Here is a 21,967-nt window from a genome sequence, read left to right as displayed (position 1 = left end):
TAGGGGACAGACCTATGATACTTTCTCCCGAGTCAATGAGCTATGGATCTTCAATACTGATTGTTAATCTGCGAGTATTCATGTGTGGAGTATCAATTTCAGATGTGGATATGTAGCCTTGAGCACTTGAGAAAGCGTGATGCTGATCTTTCAGCACTGGAAACCAAGTGCTGACAAGTTTTCGACACTGAAAACCGAGTGCTGAGAGTGAGGAGACTCTGAGATATACCGTTACAGTAATTGGAATTACGATATGTCTTTTGCTCTACTAAAAGATTACCGGGATTATAAATATCACCTATTGTAAGATTATATTCTGCTCTATAACAGTGGGCACAGTGTACATTTGTCGATTACCTCCGGGGGATAATGGAAAATACTTGCGATCGATGGGCGTGACGCTTTCTTTACATGGACAATACATGGACAATAGGTTAATACATGTACATATCCGTCTACCTTCAATTGAACCTTCGAATTTACGTCTAGTGCCGCTCTCAACACTGGGAGATTCCAGTGCTGGAAAGACGTCAGCACTGGTTTGAACATCGTTCCAGTGCTGAAAAGACGTCAGCACTCGTTTTCCAGTGCTGAAGTGTCCCCGAGCACTGGTAAATCCAGTGCTGAAGGTGAGGTTTTTGTATATCAGCACTCGGTTACAGTGCTGACCGCGATTTCAGCACTAACCAGTGCTGAATGACATTTGACCTGGCCCGGCCCCGCTGTCCCTGGATTTCAGCACTGGTAACCAAGTGCTGACGGCAGTTCAGCACTAGAAAACGAGTGCTGAAAGAAATTCAGCACTGGAAAACCAGTGCTGAGCGAGTTTCAGCACTGGAACAAGGCCTATCAGCACTGGAAAACAAGTGCTGAAAGAATTTCAGCAATTGGAAAACCAGTGCTGAGACCGTTTAGACAATTGAATCAGCACTGGAACACCAGTGCGGAAGGCGAGGTTTTCGTAGACTTGCTGTCGCACCATATGGAAAGTCACAAGGGCGATCATAATCATGTATTTCTCCTCATTTTGCTAGCACCTATAATCCTATAATATCATTATGATCCATCTACAGCTTCACAAGTTCTGCTGTTCACAAACGCACAACCAAGCACACAACCACAGGGAAACATAACCTCTATGGCGAGGGTTAACAACCGCTGGCGGGAATACGGATAATACGTTCATGATCACCTAAAATATATGTTTCTGACTAAAACGATATGGACCACATGTGGCATATGGAGTGATGTGGGAGGGGGGCTTCCTCAAGCATCGGAAACCACACTTAATTCCATGAATTATAGATCAAAATTAGATCCTAAAAGTTTCCCAATGTATAAAGTATTATCATCAAAGTAAAACAAACAGTATATAAGGGGAATCCAGCCCTTACCAAGCCGTCAATTTGCACGAGTTTCACTTGCTCTCCCGCCACCGCCATCTTAGACACACACTTGCCTCCTGGGTTTCCTATAGCGAGTTTCTTATTCGGATCACATCGAATCTCAACATGCAACAAGATTTTCACTAAGAAAAAAATGATTTCTAAGCCAAAAAATATAGATTTATTTGTTTTATAATATTATTAGTCACATTAATTGACTTTAATTTTTTATGAAACATATTGTGGTAAGTAATTGATGCGAATCTTTATCGCGCGGATTTACTGACTGTATTTCTGACGAGGATCCAACACACGTGCAACACACTAGGTATGCTTGTGAAATAATTTCTTGCATGTGTGTTTTTGTTCTCCTTGGAATTTTTCCTTTGGCGTATAGTGTTCAGAAACACTTGCCTGACTCCCCATTGAAGGGCGCATATGTAGGTATCGTTATTTAGTAGTTATAGTACTTTTGGTTGGCAAAGTTTTCAACTGTCGGAAGGTGTTTTCTACTGCCCCCCTCCCACAAAAATGTTGATAAACATAAAGCAAACTTGCCAGTTGCAGCATGTCAACATATGGCAGTTCCCTAAATTATCAGTCAGTCTCCAGGGACAGATAGGTCGACAAAACAAGTAAAAAAAAAACATTTGATGCAAGCTGGAGCCTAACTACATTTTGTATAAGTCCTTTCACAGAGATCAGAACGCATGTGCGACGACTTGAATTCAAAGGGAAAGGCCCTGAAATTGAAAACAAAACCCTCTGGACCTTGTTATGCAGATCGGAACAATGGTTGAGACAAATACTGTTTTTCAATTTCAAGACACTCCATATTACCTAGAATTCCTGTCGCCGCACATGCGTTCTGACCTCTATGACTGTGTGTGACTCCCTGGGCTGGGCTTATAACCTCAGCTTGGGGAATAGCGTTAACGCTAGTTCACCTTTATTCGTGGGGTAACCTTTATCCATTGCATTTAACACCAGGGTATTTCGGATACAAGACGACTGACAGTGGTCTCAAACTGTATTATATTGAAAAAAAAAAGCAATTTGAATCCACCGTCCTTCTAGAGTATGTGATATCCCTAAATATCCTGTATTTACTAATTTAGGTAAAGCAGATATAGGTCACCCCCCCCCCCCCCGAATAAAGGTAAATTAAAGTAACAATGCTGATCAAAATATTGATAATTTTAGACACATACTGCCAGCCTGATACTACATAGTGCCTATTCACTACATAGTCTGCTAACATCCATTATCCATATAACATTAGATACTGACTAACTGTCAAATGTTTACTTCTTCCTTTGATTTTCAGTATTTATAGGTCATGAAGGTAAAGAGACAGAAGAATGTTCGTCACGTCCTCAGTTTTTACAAGAACAACTTCAGTTACTACGAGCCATACCAGGTCCTGATAGATGGAACCTTCTGCAAGGCAGCTCTGCAGTTCAAGGTACAATGAGTTCCTTAGATAAGTTTAACAGACATAAGTTTAAGACAAGTATCAACAACCACTTCAGCGATCCACGTCAGCGCCCTTAAGGACAGCTGCTAATGCTGAAGATCGGAGAATGACTACATAGATAAAAAAAAAATGAATGTTTTACTTTAAATTTGTCTGAAACTGAAATATTTGACAAAAGAGGGACTGCATGTCTTTATCTGTGAAGCATAGATCTAGAAAGCTGTTTTGAATCACTGTTAGTCATCGATAGCCCTCTCTAACTGTTAAATACTGGCTGTAAATCATTGTGTAATTGAAGCATAATTGCACATCAAGTTACTGTTTAGCATTGCCAGCCCTTTAAAATCCAGGAAGAACCCCCCCCCCACACACACACACACACACACACATGCAGACCTTCATAATGGGGTCCCCACTACAACAAATTCAGAATGGTTGGCTTCATAATATCACCTCACACACACAGAATATCCTCTCTCTCTCCCTCCTCTTGACCACTTGATGTTGATGGTTCATATATTACTTCTCGCATAGGTTGACATAAAAGAACAGCTTCCCAAGTACCTAGAGGGTAATGTCCAGCTGCTGACCACCTCCTGTGTCCAGGCTGAGCTGGAGGCCTTCGGACCGCTGATGTACGGAGCTTTCCTTGTTGCAAAGCGGTTCAAACCCAGAAAGTGTGGCCACAAGGGAGCACCACTGCCTGCAGCTGACTGTCTGCTGGGTCTTATAAAGCCACACAATGAACATCACTACTTTGTTGCAACCCAGGTTTGTAGATGTTATACACCTAGAGATCTACTCAGTAAAACTTGTGTGATGTTACCACTATTGTTACAGATGGTTACTGTATTCTACATGTATTGAACAGTGGAGTTCTGTTCCCAATTGCATGTACATGCAATTTGATAATCTTGGTAGTCTTTTCATGTCTTTTTTTTTAATGTCATACTCCGAATGAATTCCACAAGAAACTGACTCACATTAAACTGGGCTTGAAATTCATTTCAAGGAAATATATCAGACCTGATTGGGACAATGTTTCCTGACATCACAAATTTCAATCAGTCAGTTGAATAGCCATTAGCACAGGGCTAGTTTCAAACGATAAGAGAGCCCTGAAATATGATGGACTTATGTAAAACGAGTGAGACCTTGACTTTGTGGTACATTTAGTATTGTTTTCAAATGTAAGTGTAGCTTTCCTTTAATCTCCAATCAGATATTTGGAGGGAAAATTGTTGTGGTTTCCTAGCTCTCTATTTCTATTTCATACATTGTATTACCTCCTGATTGATTCATATCCACATAGCAGTGTCAGCCTCTGCTTTTCAATGTACTTTTTCTGCTTCAACAATAGACATATTCTACATACATTCCATTCATATATGTTTCCTATTCCTATCACCAGGACCCATTGCTGACACAGAAACTTAAGAACATCCCTGCTGTACCATTGCTATACCTTAACAAAGCAACACCAGTACTGGACAGACCATCGGCTAGATCAGTGGCTAAAGCTGAAGGGTTACAGGATACCAAGGTGTGTTCATTGACATATAGCAAAGCAATGACATCTTTTTTTTATTACAATTGTATGTTTATAGCCTTTCAAATTTGTTTTAAAAAATTAATGTCTTTAGATTCATCCTAGATATAAGTTAATTTTTAGCAAACTAGTGGCAATTAATGCAAAGTACGAACATTTATTTCATTTTAAGCCACTGACATTCTCTTTTACTTTGTTACTTGTAATGTAGACAAATACAGAGCATTGAAACCATGGCCATGTCCAGGACCCATCCCTCCATCCCGAGATGGAAATTTGCTTGTTTGGCCAGACAGAAATTTCACCCCACCCATTAAAAAGATATCTGAACTACATGACATAAAAGTGATGAATATTTATTGTCATCACCTTAGAATATCAGATTTAAGAGCAAAATATTATATTTCCTCAAACAATAAGTACTTTACTGGAACAATTAAATGGCAGTCTGAAAAAATAAAGGCTGGAGACAGCCCTGATTGAGAACTTTGCCATCAGAAATTGGTTTATCAAAGAGTAATATGGACACTTGTAAGGTACTGTGATTAGTGATTTACTAACTCTTTTTTCCTTACAGATTGGTTTATCAGAGCATGAAGCATCAGTGTTGAAAGCCATGAAAGATGAGCCAACAGTGCAACAGAAGAAGAAGAGAAAAAGACCAAAAGCCCCCAACCCTCTGTCTTGCAAACCCAAGAAACAGAAAACATCAGACACTGGCAGTCAGAAGAATGAACCAGCTGTAGGGCAAAAGAAGAGGAAAAGAAGAAGAAAGGGAACAAAACAATCTTCAAGTGTTACACAATAGCTGTATAATCTTATTTTACCTTTTGTAAGTTACGTTGATGAAGGTTAGATACCAGCTGAAACGTCTGACCATTTCCCAATCAGCATACCTTTTGTAAGTTGTTTCAAATGTCAGTACCTTTTTGGAGATCTGGATGTCTAGAGGATGTTGGTTGATGCTTTCTTCAAGAGAATATTTTATTCAAGCGGAACAATGATAGTAACGAAATGATAGTAATGTTAATATCTATTGATTGATTAATCGATTTAAATAGAATAAGAAATTAGAATAAAGTTGGATGCATGCCACTGGTTTCTTGTAAAGTTTGGTTTCATACTCTGATCACTTTCAATAAATTGTGCAGATAAATATAGCCTTGGCTGTATGACAATGCCAAAACTAACAACAAGAAATATTAATAGGGTCACATTTTTGTGGGTGTCTGGGCACACAGGGGCATGTCAAGAAGGAGTGATCCTTCTCTCTATGTTACTGTTCTGGATCCATTCCACCAGTTTTGTCACGTCTAGTAACTCCCCACAGTCAACACATGGTGATATCCCTTAGAAACCACTCCAGTCACCTTTAAAAAATGCTATATCTTGGCACAAGAAATTCTACTGGCACCCTCTCTATGGTCTGTCACAGTAACGACGTATATTCAGGGAACGTGTTGAAGATATTACTTCAAAAGATTCAGGGGTGATTCCAAGTATTTTCAGGGCCCATATGGATACTTAAGATAATTTTGACTACATGAGTTTGCAGAAACACATTACTTTGTCTTGTGATAGATTTGAGGAAAGTGCAATAGTTTTTCAGTAAATTTGTTGCCTTGGTGTTGAAAGAAATGTTTTGTAGCAACCTGTTTGTTGCATCCTTGTATGGATCCTTGTTTTCTTTTTGCTGCGTGTCTTTGTTTCTTTGTGTGTTTGTAGTTATTTGAATACCATAGGGCGTCTTGTCTTCGCATGCTACACACACAGGAGACACAGGATGTTGGGTCTAAGGTCCCAGAATAGGTTATCGTATTTCCTGTCCTCAATTTCACACTATCTGCATGTCTTCTGAGAGCCATCTTGGGAAATGCACAAAAATAAACGAGATCACTATAATGAATAAAACAAAATTCAAGCAAAAAATGTTTCAGAAAGCAACGAGATCTTCGGTCTCTTGTTGCTTCTTGATTCTTAAATCAAATTATGATGAATGATATTTGAAGTTGACAACCTATTATAAATAAAGAAAACTAGTTTAGCCAGCCGTAAACCCCCCCTATGTTGCAGGGCTTCTGAATGCATACATTGTGTCATTGATGCTGACAGAAAGGCAGTGATTTATTACACTTAATTCTCAAACGTCGTGTCAGAGAGACTTCTAAAGGACAAGCCCGTGTCTTATTCCATTAGTTCGGAAGTCTTCTAGACGAAACCGCAGCTCATCTTCACCAACTGGGTCAAGGTCAGTGACCTGCAGGGCGAGTCTGTGCTCACAGGGAGCGGTGGTGTTCAAATAGTTGATTCACTTCCAAACCGAGACAACTTGACAGGGGAAAGGCTATTTCTTCTCCAAGATTTAGGGTTTCCGAACTTTTGTTTTCTTTCCAATTCCTCTTTGCTTACCGGGTTTCAATGTATTTCTTTTGGCGCTACGAATGATTGTTTAAAACTTTCCCGGATACATTTATCAACATTACAGGCATTTACAAACGTAGTACCTATGCGGAAGTGGTAAAGAAAACTTACACGAAAGATAGAGGGACGAATCCCTGCCCAAGTGTATCATATGATGTTTCTAAACATTGATAAGCTGGCGTTGGCGATGACAAAAACTAGATGGGTTGTTGAGCTCAGAAAGGAGTCGTGTGGATATATTTTGAGGAAACGAGAAGAATTATGTGACAAGAAGAAAACATGGTGGAAGAGTGTACTTTTCATTCAACACGCACCTTTTAATAATAAGTTTTATTACAAATTCTTGCCCGAGAGCTAATTGCAAGTGACAAACAATAACATACAAATAATGATAAACAGGAGCTTTAACAATCAGAAAATGTAGGTTGTCAAACGCTCCAGTCTCAACCTTCTCTAGACCATCCATAGGCTTCTTATATAGTTGGAAATAGTCGTGAGCGAGGTTCCCTGCAAATGACGGATGGCACAGCTATAAGTGATTTGAACCCGGGCCGCCAGATCACAAACCCAGCAACGCAAACCACTCCGTCAAAAGGCTCAGAGCCGTTTAGCATGGTCGGTTTAGTGGTGCTTGAACTCCACTGTAACACGTGTCGTCACCCATACGTTAAGGGCATCTGGTGACCACTTGGCCGAGTCTATTTTGAAAACAGTGGGCTGCGGGTACACAGGTGACTGACGTGTCCGAAGGTCATCGCCTTGGTCCAATGGTACCACCGACGTGGATGGTTCGCTTTGTTTAAAGGTCAGTCTTCCAAACACGGTGACTCAGACAGCGAACATCCTTGCCAAGAAAGAACCCGTGCCATGCTGTGCTGTGGTTTTCTGCTGGCCGGAGACTATATATATACATCATGTGTATAGCCGGGTATCCATGCTGCACCGCCAGTTATCTACCGTGGGTACCGGTCTAGTCAAACGACAACAAAGCGCAAATAAAGTGAAAAAGTTTGACGGACATGCTGCCAATCTTTCATTGGTCAAACCACTAATAATATCATTGGTGAAAGTTAAAGCGATGGACAGTCAGGATCGTGAGCCATTAATATTGAGAACATAGAGTCCTCTAACCCCGTAAAAAAGTTGCCCGACGGTGCGCAAATAAAAGGGGAGGGCGGGCAACATACCATCGAGATACATGTACTGGGAGCTCACGATGGACCCGATATACTATATATAGCTACGTGTACATGATAACACCTGGTCGCGTGGCCGATTCGTGACCTGATGACCCAATTTGACTGTAGGATGTCCTATTCGCGTTCTAAGTTACTCCTTTTATGTTATTTATTTCCCATATCCATGTTAAACTCAACATTCTGACGTTTGACTAAAACGCATAAGAAGTTTAGCTAGACCGGTATTCAGAATACATGTATTTGCCTCCTGGTACCTACGTACCTTCGTAGTGCTGGTGTGACTGTTCGTCTCAATGTACGACAAACAAGCATATTCATTTAAACAAGTACAAATATTTCAGGCTTCACATTTTCTGCCTAAAGGCTTTGAAACGTTGGCACCCTTTAAATGTTTGTTTTCTATGTGTACCGTGCCGGGCATATGAAAATTAGAAACTTATTTCTACTGCCATGATGGGGCTAGTCACGTCGGACATTGACGTATATGCGTAACCGTATGATTTAATTCTGGTCAACGAATTACTATTTTGTCATTTGTCGTAGTTTAGTGGGTAGCTTCAGTGAGTGTCGTCGTTTCAACATTTCGAACTTGTGTCTGCCGTATCGATTTGAATAATCGAAGTTCTCTCTCTCTCAGCATGAGCGGTAAGGTCAGGGCGGACAGCAAACAGATGTCTGCAAATAAAAGGTAAACCCTCTCGGGGAATGGGTCATTAACCCCAACCAGCGAGAGATTGTATAAACACAAGCTAGCTACAGACTAGCCAATTTGAGCTGGATTAGTCTCTGTGATGAGTTTTTGACACATATACATGTAAAGGCCTATGTACATGGCAGACAATATTCGCAAAATAGCACGCGCGTTCAAGTAAATTCTGAAAAATTGACATAATCAAATATGTCTGATATTCAAAATTAGTTAAGTAATATACACCAAAGGTTGATGTAGAAAACACCGTAAATTGCAATGAATACAGTTGCTGCTGTGAAGACAGTCTGTACTCTATACCCAGCTGACACCGTGAATGGTAAATGATTTGTTCTGAACTGTACAAGTTCATGGGGCTTTCCATCACGTCTCCTCTTACGTGCTTTAAACTTCAAGATTAAGCACGTTAGACCGCAGTAGGAGGCGCGTGCCATTTACACACTGTGTAAATATGATCTCACCCTTTACACTTACTCCTCCCCTATTGGCAACACTCATGAACCAACCGCCGACTGACCGAGTCTTCAATCTGGATCCCATTGGAAACTGTGCCAACAGAAACCTGGACCTGGGTGTCCTTCTGTATCTGGGACAAGGCATTTGGCATTCCGGGGGAAACTTACTACGAGTGGGCTTCCTAAGGGCAAAAGATTTTTGAGGTCACCATAAAAAGGTCTGGGAGACATCGACATGCCTGAGAATCGTGCCGTGACTATTTTTCATATGGTTGCTAAGAAACCGTCGGTATTAAAGGTGCAGAGGCGTTCTTGTAGCGACTTCCGTCTGTCGTCTCATAGCCGCCCGCTCAACACATAATTAATCACTCACTATCGCTATTCAAATAGAGTCTCGGAACCCAGTGCGAGAACATTGCCTTTTCCAGTTCCGAAGAAGACGTACATCCTATAGTCGATTACACCAAAGGTAAGATTTCGACCTTCATGCTTTTGCAACTATTTCTTAAACCTAAAAATAGTCGTCAAAAGTGCCACGTGGCAGTAGTGGCTACCAGACAATGTCAATGTCGCGGACTAAGCAGGTACGGTGTTCTAGTTTGAGCTGTATACAATTCGCAATGCTTTTGACAGTTGTCAATCAAATTTTTCTGAATAACAATCTTACAGATCATCACTATATGTTAACGTTATATTTCCTACACCCGGTCGTGCTAGAGACGCATGCAGAACGAAAACTATTGCCAGTCGAAGGAAAGGCGACTAATGTACCATATATGAACTGAACATGTCAAATTAACTAAATCATGATTTGGGTTTGCTGAAAAAGTGACGCTCTCTCAATGGTTCAAGATGTAACACCACACATCACGTACAGACCGCGGTAACAATGAATGGTTCACAAGTGCACGTGAGTGCGGCTTTGGGTCATTTCTCGAGCTAGGGTTGCTACACTCGCAATGTCTGGCGCAATCCCACAGGTGTGTCTGTTTAAAGCAGTAAGTCAAGGCCATTAGCGTGGCTGACGTCCAAAACGGAGCTGTTTTGTGAGTTTGCTTGGTGAATTGTAGATGTAGAAATGAAATGTTTGGAATCCTTGATGTTGAAGGAAAATTGCCAGGGTACCTGCAGATACACTGACGTAACATATGGTAACTATGCATGTCAAGATGTACCTGATGTTTTACGTATGATAATAGTCCACAACGGACGTTGAACCGGAAAATCTAGTTGCACAAGCTTAAAATGGCAAAACCTACCTCATACTTAATGTATATATGTCTATGGACGTCGAGCATAACTAAAGAAGTCGCGAATGAATATTTATGATATTTGGTACTTTGGTACTTTGGTATGTGTTGGCAAAAAGAAACAAACGATTGAATTAGGGGCCTCCTAGCGGCTATCTACTATACATAAGTGAGGATTTGTTACTCTTCAAGTTTGGTTTTACTGATTTCTTTGAACATCCCCTCTCCATTAGCTCGAGTCCTGCAGTAGACATTGGACTTGGCACAAGGCTTAGTCTCTCCTTACCTTCTCGCCGTGAGACCGCCATGTAAGAAACTCAATCCGCCCGCAGCTATACACCCCAGTCGGAATGTCCAGTACAATTTATGCTATTCAAACTCTCCTGTATGGAAAATAAACTAAGCCCAAGCTTCAAACGGTCCGTGTCCCCTGTGTTTTCAGTTTCTTCACCTTAGATCTGTTCTTGTAGTTACATTTGTAGTAGGGTCAGTCGGGCGCGTGAGCCGACGACGGCTCTATAGTGGCTTGAGACTTTAAACATCCGCTGTATCCGCTGTTTTAGTACGGCGACGAAAGACGGATCAACACAGAGTCAGAGCTAGACTGGCTTGCGGGTGGCACTGCTAGCAAAGGAGTAGCGTATTAACAGTTTTCAGACGGCTCAGTCAGATTTGTCTTGGTGACAAACCCATTAAAGTAGAATTGCTGTATCAACTTTCAAGTCAACCTGTTGTCAAAAAAGGTACGTGATTAGCTAACTTTGTTCCGCTTTGACTCTTGTCTGCATCTACAATTCTATAAACATGTCTGACAGACTATTACACCCACAAAACGTACACTAGAGGCTACGGCCGCTTAGAGACTAAATATTTGACATATCATATTTCATAGAAAAGGGTGTACATGTAAGTTTTGCGTGTTTTGCTGTCTTTTAAATCATACTTTTATATCTTCCATTATGTATTTCAATTATGAGTTACCGGCACACATCCAATTTCGGTCGCTGTACGATCGCTCAGCCATCGCCGTCTAGTGGAAAGGGGGCCTTTTCAAAATTTACAAGCAGAGGATGACCATCGACCGCAGGAAGGACAGTTAAGGTCACTCGGTCAAAGACAAAAATGTCGAGGTCAAGAGGACTTGACTGAAGACGATTTCTTACTACCCTGGTCCGGCTAGGTGAGGGCACATGTTCACCCCTGCAGGCTTTAAGACTGTATCAGGTGTTAGAAAATTTATAAATTGACTTTTTTTCTAAATACAGAATTATATTTCATCTGAATGAAATACGTTTTGAGTGTATCCTTGAAAAGCCATACTATGGCAAAAATACGGTAACGTATTTGAGAAACTTACAGTGCAAGGGGCGTGTCAAAGAATCGAATGCGATCAAAACTAAATTCGGGTTGACTTTTTAATGTCCAAGCGGATGTAAGAATAAAGCTCATTTCAAAACCTTGCCTTACCTATTCGGATACTATTCGGATATTATTTAGAGTATCAGCCGACTCAGAGTGTCCGTGTCACAGATATCTAGAGACCCATAACCGAGAATGTGGTATTAGTGTTCTCCAAGCAGAGGTTGGGTTGGGGGTAGTAGTGGCCGGGATTTCTTACAGCTCCCTCTAAATCCCGATTGTGACGAATGACTGTACTTGATGCCGTGTAACATCACTGTTGTTGACATGCCAGGTAATATAATGGCTGATGATTGAGTACGGCTAGATTTGATACGGTTCGTCACCCCCGCCGCGCGCCCTTGCTCCTTCGGCCGCTGGTGACTGTGTGTAAGTAAGGAAAGTCATGCCAGATGAAAGTCTGTCTGTCTTCATACAGCTACAGCTACTGCTGAAGGCTGTGTGCCCGACAAAACAAGAGTTAGAACACAGCAATGATAAAAGAAAATCTTACGGATGACATCCAAATGCGCATTAATTTTGCCTGATTTCGCCGAAAACACGCAGCCACACAAAAAAAATCCGTTCCCATTTTTCTTGAGTGTACAAGAGTAACAGTAAAAGTGTGGTTAGTACATGTAGCATTGATTGTAGCTTAGAAGTGACAGCAGTGTGGTAGCCTCGATAATACTAACTAGTGTCACTTTTTAGTTATCTGTGCTTTTTGAATACAGAAGTAAAAGTCTTGTTTGCTGGTATACCATTTTCGCTTCAATTCTTGTTACAACGTACGTCAGTTGGAAATTTAGGCATCTTGTTGTGTTTTTGCCCATCTCGTTTGATTCACTTTCTTGCACAGTATAAGTGTCGGAGTCTGAAGGAACATCGGCACCTAACTTTCCTGCGTTTAAACTTCCGTGTATTTGTTTGTCCAAGTACTAGTGTGTGTTCGCAGTGTTCAAATACTGTAAATGCAGAAATATTCGCGGTGGATTAATATTCGCGGTTTTCGCGGCGGCCGCTTCACCGCGAAATTAAATCCACCGCGAATATTTCGTCTGCTGGCGCCGCCTAAGGTGCCCCTTTTCCGCTCCATGTACATACTACTACTGTCTTTGTCACTGTATAATGAAATGTTTGACATACTTACTACGGTGAAGTCTTGACTGACGACACACATGTAGTTTTTTCATACGACCAACTGTATTACAGTACTGTACAGTATGTTCACCATGATACAAAGGTCGTACTACTGTATACTATTACGTATTGACAGGGTAGATACGATTAGATCAGTAACAGTTGCTCACGCAAGAACAAGTCAAAAGCATGGAAACTGTTCTATCCGTCTGTATAGGACCCTTACCGGGTAACCAGCAAGTGTTTTCCGACTGGCGGTTTGTAGAGGCGCCGGGCCCGGGTTTTACACGGCAGTTCGCGACTATAGTGCAGTGCTGAAAATGTATTGAATTTCGCGGGATGGCGCTACCGCGAAATTAAATCCACCGCGAAATGTCCATTTTGCCGCTACCGCGAAATTAAATCCCCGCGAAATAAAATGCATTTACAGTATTGCAGAGTGGCATGGCGTTAGGCTAAATATGGTCAACTCGAGACTTGTATGATGAGAGAGCTGGTTTGGCCTGGGTCCAAAGTTGGTGCGCTAGCCTTAGCCTGAAAAGTCCCGTCCGGGAATACAGGAAAATCTATAAACAGAAGTAGCCATAAATTTACAATAATGGATGAAAAAGAAAGTCAAAATTTCATGGATGTATGAGGTCTTCGAGTTCTAGTTTTATAGATGTATGGAATAAAAGAAGCCATCGATATGCATACAGATACCTTTTAAACCACTTTTAACGGTTATTTACCTTTACTGAAGCCTAGATATGAAAATGGGAACGAGGCTATGGATGGTGCTCCTGTTCGTCTCCGCCGTGCTATGTCAGGACAAGGCAAGACCCCTTAGGTGTCCACCTCGCTGCCTGTGTTACAAGTTTCTCCCTCACGTTAGCTGTCGACGGAAAAACATCAGGGAAATTTCACCGCACCTACCTCAAAGCATAAAACAACTTGACTACAGCAACAATATGATCAAGGTAACTTATTGTGCTTTTATCTTCATGGAGGTATTGTTTTCGGTTTGCTTGTAGTATCATTGTCTTCGATGTGTCAAAGTTTGTTACCAGACCACCAGAGAAAAATGGTGTAACTGGAGACTTGCAGAATTGGAAATGTATGGCCCAGTTCCAAAGTTGTTCCAACACTTGAATAAAAGTACAGTGGCAATATGACATTGAAGCAAATTGATTTTTTTAGGTTTTGGGTTGACCACTCCATTTGTGACAGTTAACATGCCCTGCTATTGTCAAACTGGTATTCAGGTGATATTCGGTTTTTGATAGTGAACAGTGTATTTTAGTGCACAGTTGATCTACATTTCAAACGCTGTCATTTTCTCGACAGAGTGTTCCAGACTTTGTCTTCAGTAAGATGGACAGGTTGGAGGAACTCAACCTGAACAAGAACATGCTGACGGAGGGTGGGATCACCCAGTTCTCCTTCCTCGGTCTGTACAACCTGGTCAAACTCTACCTGGCTAACAACCACTTCGGTGTCATCTCACGCTCCATGTTTCAGCATCTCAGCCGGCTCAAGTACCTGGACCTGGCAGGAAATCGGATCTATGAAGTGGAACTAGACGCATTCTACTACCTGCGGAACCTACAGAGCCTTGTTATGAAGTACGATAATCCTAGGACTCCTCTTCATTCATCAGCTTTACATATTAATACACTGCGTATGCTACGTCTGTATGGGAGGATGCCACACAAAACAGTTCCACGTGGCCTGTTCGCGTATCTGTATAATGTGGAGTACATTGAAATGTTTGACATGGGCATCAGAAGGGTGGATAGAGATCTGATATACGGTTCGCAGAAGTTGTGGGGCATCTCGATGGACATGAACAAGTTACGGGACTTGCCTGAGGACATCTTTCGGTATAACAAGAACTTGAAGAGCATAAGTTTAAGTTTTAATCGCTTCCGTGACGTACCGATGGCAGTTAAGCGAGTTACATGGCTGGAAAACCTGTACTTCAGTGGAAACCCTGTCAGAATGCTAACGCCACAGTCATTCGAAGGTTTGGAGGAACTGAAACTTCTCCACATTGGTGCTATTCCTGGGTTAGTCACGATCAGCAGGACATTCTTCTTGAACGTGCCAAATTTGCAATTTTTGTCGCTGTCTGGGAATCAACGGCTGAGGAAAATTCAGAAGGACGCCCTGCTGTACGTGCCAAAGTTAAAAATGCTCAGCATGGACAGGTGCAACCTAACAAGTTTGGACAAGTCCACTTTAAGCGGGGGGTATCTCCGGTTGGTCTCTATGGAGGACAACCCATGGTCGTGTGATTGTGATCTGAAGTGGCTGACAGAGTTTTTGGCAGGAGACGAGAAAGTGCGCGTGACCGGTAAAGAAAAGATGAGGTGCTCCCAGCCAAAACGGCTAGCAGGAATGAAACTTGAGCAGGTGCCACCGAATGAATTTATTTGTCGCTGAGAGTAAGCTGTCTGGAGCTGTCAAATCTTACTAGTTGATAGAGTTTTAGGAGAAATTTTATCTTACTTTGAAACATCAAGTCAGCAAAGACTAATTACAAATATTACTGCCTATCAGGCTTGAAAACAAAATTTTTTAACTTCAAAATTGTAAGAATGTAATTCAACAAAGGAAATTTTAATACCGGTGCTACTTTTTCTGACAATTAAATGTCAAGTAAAACTATATGTATATACTGTATATCAGTGACACTGTATAATAGTACCTTTACATACATAACTTTGCACAAAAACTAAGTGCACTCATTCAAAAATTAGTTTCAGTTCTTACAATAGGGCAGAAAGGACATAAATTAAAAGGTAGTCAAAACAATTTCCATATACAATGTAGGATTGAGGAGGACAAATTAACAGAAACAGCTAAGAAACTTAAACATAGGCCAGATTTTACATAAAGCTGCATTTTCATATAGCTGTACTAAAATACAAAGAAATATGAGTTTATTCTGATAGCAATATTACATATCTTGCTAATGTATTCAGATTACCAAATGCAATTGATATACCTCAATGATCTTTTTTTTTCTTAAGTACATGTACAATGTATTAATTTCTCTAAATACATCTATTTCTGCTTAGTACAATGTGGATATTTCACATTTTATCAAGGAGTTAACAACAAAATATGACTACTTTTGACTTTATTTATTTTGCACAATCTTTAAAAAGTTAACATAAAACAAGTTAAAGGAAGAAAGTACGTGCAGGGGGGAAGAAAAAAGCCTCGTGGCTTATACAAAGTCTTCCTCCAAAGTCACAAGATTGAATAGACGTGTAAAAATTATACATTAGACAATAATGTAACCAAAAGAATTATATCAATTAACAAAATGGAAATAAATCATAATAGTTCAATAATTGATCTGTACATGTGCATGCATCCATTACTGCTCAATAGTCAAAGATGGAAATTAATACATCTAATACAGTCAAACCTTTGCATAACGACAACCTGGCCATTGCGATTCCCGTTTTGTCAGTCCATTAGATTTAAGACAGGTTTGACTGTATTATAGCATTGATTGAGTACAAAATATGGAAGCCGTTAGAACTAATTTCATGTTCAGCTTTTGTATCATCAATCTTGATACTCTGCATGATTAAAACAAAATGTATCACTGCAAGTTGCATTTCTCCTATATTTCTCCTAAAGTAATGTCATGAGTTATCATACAATCATGTAGGACAGAATATACGAGGGTGAGTCAGAAAGTAATGCAAGTGGTTTAATAACAGATTCATTTTTCAATCGATTGGGTTGAAATTTGGCACAAATGTAGAAGCATATGTCTTCTCGACATTGAAAATTGTAAATTTGGTCTTTATCATTTTATGAGCAAATGAGTTGATTTCAAGTTCACCTTACCATTATATGCTTGTCAGACGATCAGTTCCTCTAAATCTGACCCATTGAAAATTACTGTAAGAGGTTGAAATAATACATGTATGATAACAAATGTCTCTATAGGTTGTATGCCAATTTTCATTTCTGATCTCCTAATGGTTCCTCATTTACAGCTGCTAGGATGGAGTAAGTTGTAATATAGAGCAAGTTTGATTTATACACAATTCGTGAGTTGTTGGTTAAAAGGCTACTTTTCCATTAACCAAAAGAAACGAAACTTTACACAGTCATTAACTGTTTAAACTTCAAGAAGTGTGCTAAGTTTTATTCTTCCTAGTTAATGGAAAAGTAGGCTACAGAAACTTTTAATAAACACACCGCAAATCGCATGACCTTGACAACCGCTTATACCTCACTCTACACCAGCAACGAAAAAAGAAAAACTGATCGCATTTTAAAGTTGAAAACAAACATGTGGCTTATAGAGAAATGCAGCTCATTACATGTGCAAGCTCAGTCTCCTACTGTAGCAAAAATTGGTTTAGAGAAATTGTTAATTGTACGTTAATTGGACCTCATTTTTCTTATGACGGGATTCCAAGGGTGTGGTCATCTTCAAATCAGCACAGTCACTCATAAAATAATGAACAACAAATTTAGATATTTTAATATCAAGAGGACATATGCCTCTACCTTTGTGCCAAATTTCAACTCATTCGATCAAAAAACGAGTCTGTTATGAAACCACTTGCATTACTTTCTGACTCACCCTCGTAGAAGTAAAACACATTTAGCCTTTTCTGACAAAGTAAATGTCTCAATCTCACTTTCTGCCCTTCTTGACATTGATGTCCCTCTTTTTGTTTCTATTTTTGTTCTTTACATTAACCTCTTGGTAGTAGTGGGCTCCAACTTTCTTTGTCTTCTGAGCTCGCTCCAGACTCCGTCTCTAGAAGTGGGACAAAGAATATGGTGGTAAAGGTAAGGTGAGATCATAACTGTCACTGACAAGTACATCAGATTCTGTATTTCAATGCGCACACCTACATATTAACTACAATGTAGCTAGCACACACCAAAAGCTGCCAACACAGCACCATTATCACATGCATGTGCATGACTTTTTTGGTAACCATTACTAAACGATATAAACTACATTTCATCTCATCCTAGAACTTTCAGAACAATTTTGCTCATGATACATGCTGTATGCATTATTGTTTGTTCCAGCCCCTTTCAACTAGAAGTTGCATCCAAACTGTGACCAAATTAACATATGACACTTTGCTCGACAACTTTCATAGATAACAACAAATCTTTTTTAAGTTAAGTATGTTTTGCTGTCTTCCAAATCATATTTTCCCATCATAATCCTATCATAGAATCAAGGGTCATACAAATCCAATTTCAGTTGCTCTACAGTCACTTAGTTCATGCCGGGGAAGGGGGTCTTAACAATTCTACATTGTACATCTGTTAGAATCTTAAATTTAGAACAGGCAGTACATGTATGTCCTCTTACCTGCTTTGCTGTTAACTTTTTCTTCTTCTCACTTTGCTCATGCTCCAGATCTCCCAAGTTCTCTGTCATCTTGGACTTCTTGCTCGGGGAAGGGGTGGCCTCCACACACAAAACATGAGGGTTCACCTTCACAGCATAATCATCTGGGGATAAAAAGAAGGAGGAAGAAATACTTTTCAAGGAAACAATGCCAATATACCTAGAGCACAACAATATTCAGGGTAGAGGTACAATGTAAAGTCTAACATCGACAACATGATGGCTTGTCACAAATATCCTGTATCTTGTAATTTTTTCTTTATTACACTTCATTCAAACCAAGATGTACACTGTCAGTAAAATGTAAAACAAATGAACATATTTATGGTTCAATGGACATGTGCTGTGGGTCTATTACATCTCAAAGCCTCTGACCTTTGACATATTACCCACAATGCATCACCCTGAACTTTTAGATAAAGTTGATTCTTTAAGGTAGCAGAACACAGTTTTTCGCCTATGGGGATTTACATGGTTAAGGACCCCAAAGTAAGGTGGTTCGACGACTAAAAAAATATATCAGGGTACAATCCACAAAATATGTGAAAATGAGGTTAAGTTTGTCTGCTCGTTTTCCCTGAAAGAACACTTTGAAATGACCCCCAGCGGAGGTCACCATACTGCAGCCGACACACGGAAGTAGCGGGAACCGGATTCGTGCGCGAAATTCTACCCAGCCAAACATACATCGTAACCTAACTCATACAGCCTCAAAACTTACGTATCCCTCTACTATTCACCACAGTTTCCGACTCGCTGACGTGCACAGAAAAAATTCTATGGCTTTTCAAAAACTGCGACGCCCTATTTTGTGCCCGATCTACTTTTGTCCACGGGGGTTGCCCATAAATACTGTGTTATGCGACCTTAATTGTGCAGTTGGAACTATGACAGGCTCATTAGCTTATATCATCTCACCTGACGCCTGCAGAAGCTCTGTCTCAGATGAAGGCATTTTCCCAGTTGGAGAAGAAACAACTTTATCACTTTTCATGCTGCCACTTTCCACAGGACCAGGTGTAGACTGTACATTCCAGCTGCTGGTAGATGCTACAGGGGTGGAGGCACTGGCCTCAGAGACTGTAGAGGCTACCCATTTTCCTGATGTTGACATCTGTGTGAGCTTTCTCTTCATGGCCTTTCTAACCTTTTTACTTACGGGATTTTTCAATACATACTGACTGTCCAGGCTCTCCCTGTCTTTAACCTTTCCTTTCTTTGCCTGAGAGCTAGTGGTACTCAATGGTTTGTTCTTTTGCCTCTTGCAAGGATCTATTGGCTCACTACCCTCAGCTGTTGCCTCAAACTCATCTCGCTCTACTGCTTTTTCTCCCATCTCTTTTTCTGCTGCTTTTACTTTTTCACTATCTGCTAGCTGTGAGGACCTTTCATTCTTCTGTACCTCTTCCCTGTTTGTATTTTCCTCTTCATTACTGACTCCTGTATCATCACTTTCACTGCTAGCATCTGATTGGATATCTTCCTCCCCTGGCTGCAGATCTTCTTCTTCTTCTTCTTCATCCCCATCATCTCTCCCGAGATCATCTTCCGACACGTAACTCTGATCTGCGCTGTAGCCGGACATGGTGCTGACCACGCCAGGAGACTGCGGCCCCAGCGGTTGTACATCATCACCTGAGAAGTCCAGCCCCACTATGATCTTACTCAAGTCCTGGGCTACCCTAGGCTGCCTCCTCTCCAGCTTCTCTTGCCTGGCTATCTTCATCTGTAACCGTTTCTCCTTGTTGGTCAGGCTCCCTGTTTCTCCCTGTGGAGAGGTGGGCACAGCTTCCTGCTCTGTTTCTGTGGAGGTTTCAGGTTCTGATGTGGTCACACAGGTGCTGTCCTCAGTCTCCCCAGCAGCAGGAACAAACTTGATGAGTGGTTGGCTCGAGCTTTCCGTCGCCTTGGATGGTTTCTAATGGTGTGATATAAAACCAATATTAGACTACACTCACTCACTATCCAGTTTATCATCTGTTTTTCTATGTCTTGCTAAGGGGGAGACATGCTTGCACATACATTAACACTGTGGCTTGATAGCAAACTGCCAGATGCCTAATGTCCTTTCAGTTAACAAATTCTCTTTAGCAGTTTTGGCACATGCCATGTTACAAATTTATCAAAATGACAAAACATGCTTAACCAATATCTGTAATTCGAATGCAGTGGAAAAACTTGTGGAGGATTGCATTTCCCATCCCTGTCACAAGGGGGCTCCCGGCAACTGTTGATGAACCATACCTGTATGTCCAAATCAGCCCCTGGTGGTTTTACAAAGTATGGCAGGCGGCCCCGCTGGAAGTCATTCAGCACCATCTTGGCGACAGTACTTACATCAGGCTCACCACCCTGCAGTGGAAGGTAGAGAAGTATGTTATACATGTAAGTTATGTAGAATCCTGTACTAAGGCTCATTAAGAGTGAAACCTTCAATTACTTTGTATCTGAATTTTCAAGATGTTGCAAGACCAAACTACTAACCATTTATTGGCAGACATACAAATTGGGATCAGGACCTGCAAAGGTTGGACGATCCCTAAATATCGAGCTGTAGTGAATACCAATTATATTACTATTCCTACCAAATGTGTTCTTTAGAACTTGCAAACTTGAGCCTTTTTCCTGCTGTGTGACAGGGGCATTATTATGTAAACCTATTGGTGGAAAGAGTTCTTATAATAGGCACTCAAACCTTTAGGAGTTTCCCTGTTCTTTTCGCCATGTTCTCCAAGAAGTCTGTAGCTCCATCCCAGGCAGGCAGCTTGTAAGTCTTGGTCAAGTACTCCTCCTTGACTCTCTCTAACACTGCAGGGATGTGGTATTCTGGTAATTTCACGTTTTCCACCCTGACCTGAGAAAAGAAGACAAAACAAGTTAAGAGGACAAAGATATATGCTGACTGAATGGAAAACTTTAATGGGAAGTCTTGAAATGTTTCCAGTAAACTGCAAATATAAAGCACAAGCACTTCAAAACCAACAACAGCCTTGTGCTTTCTATTCTTACGTACAGCGCTGAGACTTGGACACTAACAGGCACCCAGGAACAACGCCTGGATGCCTTTGACTCAAAATGCCAACGCAGGATCCTAGGGATCAGATGGTATGACCATGTCTCAAATACAACCCTACGTAGCATCACCAATCAGCCACCACTTTCCCATAAGATCCGCTCTGCCCGGCTCCGCCTCTTTGGCCACCTTGCCCGGGCAGAACCACCTCCCGAACCTGTCGTCCTGCTGAGAGAACCAAACCCCACTACCTGGTCCCGCCTCAGAGGACGACCTAGACGCACCTGGCTCGACCAACTGGCCAACGACCTACAGCAGACTGCCGGCCTTTCCATCGCCGCAGCCTGGGAGGCAACCAGAGACAGATCAACCTGGAGATCGGTATGCAGAGGCGCTACGCTCCTCTTCGGAGCAAGCGGAGCTGAGTGAGTGAGTGAGTGACTTCAAAATCCTTCCTATCCCTTCTTCTACAGAATTAAGTCCACACAAAAATGAATGAATTCACAGTATGTTGGCAGTTACTTTCTTTCATCTCTTTATTTCAAAGACAACAAAGGTCTACTACATAGTCTGAATCTATAG

At 41.1% G+C, this 21,967-nt stretch overlaps 4 protein-coding genes across 5 annotated transcripts in view; 2 read left to right on the top strand and 2 right to left on the bottom strand.

Moving 5' to 3' along the window:
• Positions 1 to 1,531, bottom strand: part of LOC118410077 (eukaryotic translation initiation factor 3 subunit H-B-like) — a 6,941-nt gene extending 5,410 nt beyond the window's left edge. The window contains exon 1 of the mRNA XM_035811558.1: positions 1,395 to 1,531. Coding sequence (XP_035667451.1) covers positions 1,395 to 1,442 — 48 coding nt within the window. The 5' untranslated portion in view covers positions 1,443 to 1,531. The remainder of the gene's footprint in view (positions 1 to 1,394) is intronic.
• A 122-nt stretch (positions 1,532 to 1,653) lies between these two features.
• Positions 1,654 to 5,611, top strand: LOC118410302 (rRNA-processing protein UTP23 homolog). Its single transcript, XM_035811872.1, has 5 exons — positions 1,654 to 1,713; positions 2,713 to 2,850; positions 3,397 to 3,633; positions 4,274 to 4,405; positions 4,989 to 5,611. The coding sequence occupies exons 2-5, from the start codon at positions 2,725 to 2,727 to the stop codon at positions 5,217 to 5,219; spliced, it is 726 nt and encodes a 241-aa protein (XP_035667765.1). The 5' UTR covers positions 1,654 to 1,713; positions 2,713 to 2,724; the 3' UTR covers positions 5,220 to 5,611.
• Positions 5,612 to 13,518: 7,907 nt separating this feature from the next.
• LOC118409311 (leucine-rich repeat-containing protein 15-like) lies at positions 13,519 to 16,094 on the top strand. Its single transcript, XM_035810247.1, has 2 exons — positions 13,519 to 13,942; positions 14,310 to 16,094. The coding sequence occupies exons 1-2, from the start codon at positions 13,733 to 13,735 to the stop codon at positions 15,405 to 15,407; spliced, it is 1,308 nt and encodes a 435-aa protein (XP_035666140.1). The 5' UTR covers positions 13,519 to 13,732; the 3' UTR covers positions 15,408 to 16,094.
• Positions 16,095 to 16,331: 237 nt separating this feature from the next.
• Positions 16,332 to 21,967, bottom strand: part of LOC118409309 (nucleolar GTP-binding protein 2-like) — a 31,825-nt gene continuing 26,189 nt past the window's right edge. The window contains exons 12-17 of one of the 2 annotated variants that reach the window (XM_035810243.1): positions 21,068 to 21,226; positions 20,617 to 20,724; positions 19,291 to 20,290; positions 18,334 to 18,476; positions 17,588 to 17,760; positions 16,332 to 16,661 (exon numbers count right to left, since the gene is read on the bottom strand). In XM_035810243.1, coding sequence (XP_035666136.1) covers positions 17,635 to 17,760; positions 18,334 to 18,476; positions 19,291 to 20,290; positions 20,617 to 20,724; positions 21,068 to 21,226 — 1,536 coding nt within the window. In that variant the 3' untranslated portion in view covers positions 16,332 to 16,661; positions 17,588 to 17,634. The remainder of the gene's footprint in view (positions 16,662 to 17,587; positions 17,761 to 18,333; positions 18,477 to 19,290; positions 20,291 to 20,616; positions 20,725 to 21,067; positions 21,227 to 21,967) is intronic. The other variant, XM_035810244.1, reaches the window with a different exon arrangement.

Source organism: Branchiostoma floridae, chromosome 2, assembly GCF_000003815.2.
Source record: "Branchiostoma floridae strain S238N-H82 chromosome 2, Bfl_VNyyK, whole genome shotgun sequence".
Classification (NCBI taxonomy): domain Eukaryota; kingdom Metazoa; phylum Chordata; class Leptocardii; order Amphioxiformes; family Branchiostomatidae; genus Branchiostoma; species Branchiostoma floridae.
This window is presented reverse-complemented; position numbering and strand designations above follow the sequence as displayed.